The sequence below is a fragment of the Galendromus occidentalis genome, unplaced genomic scaffold (genome assembly GCF_000255335.2).
Source record: "Galendromus occidentalis unplaced genomic scaffold, Mocc_1.1 scf7180000076944, whole genome shotgun sequence".
Classification (NCBI taxonomy): Eukaryota; Metazoa; Arthropoda; class Arachnida; order Mesostigmata; family Phytoseiidae; genus Galendromus; species Galendromus occidentalis.
Window position 1 is genome coordinate 35,229 of NW_003804933.1, and position 4,547 is coordinate 39,775.

Here is a 4,547-nt window from a genome sequence, read left to right on the forward strand (position 1 = left end):
TATTTCTCCGTGAGGAAAGAAACTCTAGCTTTCCCATAGCGACTCATGTTTCAGTCTTAGCTTCTCAGGCGCCCGTTCTCTTTTTTTCGTCTTGAGAAGTTCAAGAGACATTGTTTCCGTTGTCGATACTCGACCAAGTCAGATGAACCCTTGGCCGATTCCGCTTTCAGCACGATTTCGGGAGGCAGCGAATGTGGTGTTCAATTTTCACCGACGGCGGCGTCTCTGCTTTCCACAGGAATGGGGTCGAGCCCTGTTGTCGCATCGGGTCTGCCTCGAAAATCTCTCCCTAGCTCGCGGATGAGACCCGGCTGATTGCCTTAGGGCAGCGGTTCCCAACCTTTTTGGCTCCGCGGCTCTCTAGCGAACCCAGAATTCCCACGCGGCTCCCAGGATACCCAGTGCCCACGCGGCTCCCAGGATACCCAGTGCCCACGCGGCTCCCGCGGCTCCTACCTACTCTCCCTTCTTTTTCCCCTAAAAGGACCATTCGCAGCTCAATTCCGGCAAGTGAGGCGGATGCAGCGGACTCTTCCGAGTATGAGAAATCAGAGCGAGATACTCACTGCGAAGACAATTTCATTTTATTCGCTTCGATAGAGTTGGGCGGAATAGGTTTGAACCGAATGGCGGGAACACAACCGTGGCAGATGAAGTCGATCCGTTCCGGAACCTTCCCTTGGAATTGACAAACCCTGACGGCCCGGACCCACTCCAGAATTTCGTCCGCGGCTCCCCCAGTAAAGTCCCGCGGCTCCCAGGTTGGGAACCGCTGCCTTAGGGATTGGTACTTGAAACACTCTGTAGGAGCCCCTAAAGAAGATACCCTCGCCCTTCTTGAGAAGCACTTTCTTACTTCAAATTTGATGGGAGCGGTCCCTTCCTCGAGGCGGTGAAGGGATGCAAGCTTTACACAGTGAAATCTCCGAGAGCCGGAATCAAAAATTAAAAACGATGCCGAATTCCGAGTAAAAGGTGTCGATCTCAATGTTGAGCCCCATATATCTCCTATCACTCGGGGGAAAGGGTGGAAATTCCGACTCATGGGATTCCGTATCGTAGGAAATGCACCGTATCCCGAAATCTTCGGTGAACTCAATGATCACGAAGATCGACTCGACACGATCAAACCCCGAGTACGAAAAGAACTCTCCAATTTATTGGGAAGAAATTATCATTCATTTAGTGATCGGTGAATCGTTAGGTCCATCAATGAGTATGTACATCTGCGTGCGGAATGATGAGCTCCGGAAGCCATCGAGAAGAATAAATATTCGTTCCTTGACTATTGTGGTTCCGTGGTTGCGGTGGTGAGACTAGACGAGGCTCCTCTATTTCTCCTCCCAGGCTCCAGCGGCATCGGGATTCGCATATCCTCCACCTCGATGACCTGCAGCCCCCGCGCTGCTCCCTCCGTGTAGTCGAGCGTTCGACAATTGGCTGTGATTGTCATAACCGCCAGCATAATTTCCTTGCGAAGCTCCTGGTGCGTCTTGAATGTCCTGCGGCGCTGTGGATCGGATGATGACGTCCGCGGGGTTTTTACTGGCGGTTCCAGGCTCATTGGTATCGATTTCGGCATGGAAGCCGCTTTGGTCCGCCATGTATTTCACCTGGAAAATGGAATTCATCCTATCCTGATTCCCCGATTCATTCCATTGATCGGCAAAGCGAGACTTCAACGATTTGTAGAGTAAAATCATTATTGTATCGTTAAGTGGAAATCGAATAATTAGCATCTGGAATATTCAAGAGTCTCGACTAGACTAGGGACCGTGAAGGGGGGAAGGGGGCATACCTTTCGATTGATGCCATCATTTGTCCTGATGGTGTAGATGCCCACAACTTTCCCGGTATCGTCTCCTTTTTCCTCGCGGTAAATGTTTCCTTCGTCGAGGTCGGCATTGTAACTGAACTCGTAGGGCATCGGAGCCCCATGACCACCAGCTTCATAATCGTGCGATCCACCTCCGTGGGAAGACGTCGGCCCGTATTGGGCATGCGCTCCAGACTGGGCGTCTGACCATCCGGCAGATTTAGCGGGGCCCGGTGCGTAACCAGCGTTCGCTCCATCGGGAGACCAACCACCAGCTGCCGGAGCGTGTTGCGGGGGGGCGCCATAGGAAGAAGTGGGGCGCTTCGCTATGGCTTGAGCCCCGTGATGAGAAGCACCATTGTTACTCGGAGTGTCGCCAATGGGGGCGTGGGATGGCTTGGAATGACCGTTGGAGGGAGAGGTCCATCCACCTGCGGCGGTCGGAGCTCCGCTATGGGATCCGTACGGCGAAGGGCTGCGTTGCGGACCGTAGTTTGGTTGAGCGTCGGAGCTCCAAGATGCCCCCGCCCCATTCGAATGCGCGGGTTTAGCCGCGCTGGACCAGCTCCCACCTGTCGGGGATCCGTAAGACGAGGGTCGATGAGGCGATGCGGCGGGTCCGGCACCTGCTGGCGCCCAGCTGCCGCCAGCGTTGGCGGAGGGTCCTCCGTATGAAGGTTGTCTGGGGCCGCTGTTCCCGTCGGAAGACCAGCCTGCAGACGATGAGTGACCACCGGACGGAGCGTACGAAGCCTGAGTCGGCCCCGCTCCGGACCAGGCTGCAGCATCGGCGGGCTTGTTCACCGGTCCATGGGATACCTGAGGTCGTTTCGGAGCCACGGTCGGTTGAGATCCAGACCAACCGCCTCCCGAGCCACCGGACGGAGCATACGGAGCCTGAGCAGAGCCCGCGTTCGATGGCGTCCAGCTGTTCCCTGCGTTCGCCGCCGGCCCGTACGAAACGTGGCCGCGTTTGGGAGCGACGGTCGGGCCAGAAGCCCCCCAGCTGTTTCCAGAGTTGAAGTTGCCGTTCGGCGCATAAGAGGATTTGGCGTTACCTTGACCGGATGGGGTCCAGCCCCCCTGGGCAACGGGTCCAGATGCCGGTCCGTAGGAGTTCTGAGGACGTCTGGGAGCGACTGTAGGCTGCTGTTGGTTCCATCCTCCTCCCTGACTATGGGAGCCACTGGATTGAGACCATCCGGCGTTGCTACCTGCGTTTGTGCTCGGACTGTAGGAGGCTGAGGGACGCTTCGGGGCTACTGTGGGTCCTACTGGCGACCATCCGTTCGAACCGCCGAAACCCCCGCTGGGGGAGTGAGGAGACGCGGCGCCACCGCCGTTGGTCCAACCCCCTCCTCCTCCGGGTTTCGGTGCGGGCCCGTAGGATGTTTGTGGTCGTCGAGGAGCAACAGTTGGTTGGGAGCCCTGTGAGCTCCATCCGTTGGAGTTACCGTAGCCCCCGGAATGGCCGTTAGAGGACGATTTGAAGCCGCCGCCGCCGCTGTTCGGAGACCATCCGCCATTGTTATTAGCAGCTGGGCCGGGACCATAAGAAGCAATATTGCGTTTCGGTGCAACACTTGGACCATTCGACGGTGACCATCCGCCGGAAGTAATTCCGTTTTGCGCGAAGGTCGGCTTCGATGCACCGAAGTTGCTGGCAGTCCAACCTCCCGACGATTGGTGCTTCGCAGATCCATAGGGGCTCGCTGGCTGTCTAGGTTCAATGAGGGGTCCGGATCCTGTCTGCGACCATCCTCCATTATTACCTGCCGGAGCGTAATTGTTCCCAAAAGAAGGTCCATTTGGAGGAGACCAACCACTGGATTGGGTCGGTTTCGATGGTCCGTATGGTGCGGCGGGTCTTCGTGGGGCTACTGTAGGTCCCGCGTTGGACCATCCGTTGGAATTTCCTGACGGGTATGACGGCCTGCCAGATCCGCCCTGATTGCCACCGTACGGTTTCACGTCAAAATCCCAGTCCTCGTCCTGCAAAATTGATATGCTTGAACCCGAAGTGTCGACAATGGAATTTTCGACTCTACGAGAGACTATAAGTGGGTATCTAGCTCAATATTCACGGAGTAAGTATGCACGGAAAATAGGTCTTGATAAGAAGTTATTCGAGGAACCTGTGAAATCTCCGGACGGGCGTATCCCGAGGGCTTGGCGGACGATTTCGGCGCTTGAGACGGAATAACGATCGCAGCAATTTGACCGCCGGAATTCGGGGAGCCGTATCCCCTAACGTCCATTGAGAAATCGTCATCCTGTCGGATCGTTGACGCGATAAATATACCAGCTCAGGTGGCAATCACAGATAATCTCATCGGTTAGGAGTTTGTACTCACCTCGTCCGGTCTGTTGTAGCCGGCCTCCGAGAGCTGGATCACGAGGGCTCCGACAAGGATCACAGTCACGTGGAGCTGGAGACATAAAAACTGTGATTTCAGATGTGTTGCTAAGCCATGAGCCATGATCAAACAAGGGGATAATTATCTATGACATCTTCCCCAATCGGAATTTGACGTTGTCCGGAGCATTAAAGCATTCCGACGTTGGATCAACGACCCACACGAACACGGAATGCGGGGGAAAAATGCTTCGCGTTCACACCGCACATCGACACGAACTACGCTCCCTGAGCGAGCACAGTACAGAAAATGGCGTATCCTCGATAGAGACTTGAGAGCTTACATACACGGTTCATTTTGGCCAACGGACGGCC

The 4,547-nt window shown here is 55.6% G+C and overlaps 1 protein-coding gene across 1 annotated transcript; it reads right to left on the reverse strand.

Annotated features, from left to right (window-relative positions):
• Positions 1-1,331: 1,331 nt before the first annotated feature.
• Positions 1,332-4,296, reverse strand: LOC100900249 (uncharacterized transmembrane protein DDB_G0289901-like). The gene is made up of 3 exons (XM_003740405.1): positions 4,171-4,296; positions 1,799-3,808; positions 1,332-1,613 (listed from the first exon to the last, which is right to left on the reverse strand). Exons 1-3 carry the CDS (start codon positions 4,294-4,296, stop codon positions 1,332-1,334), a joined length of 2,418 nt encoding a protein of 805 aa, XP_003740453.1.
• Between the last annotated feature and the right edge of the window lie 251 nt (positions 4,297-4,547).

Coding starts and splice junctions, on each gene's coding strand:
- LOC100900249 (XM_003740405.1), bottom strand. CDS start 4,296: ATGGCTCATGGCTTAGCAACACATCTGAAATCACAGTTTTTATGTCTC. Junction 3,809..4,170: donor GCTACAACAGACCGGACGAG/GTGAGTACAAAC, acceptor TCAATTTTGCAG/GACGAGGACTGGGATTTTGA. Junction 1,614..1,798: donor ATGATGGCATCAATCGAAAG/GTATGCCCCCTT, acceptor TCCATTTTCCAG/GTGAAATACATGGCGGACCA.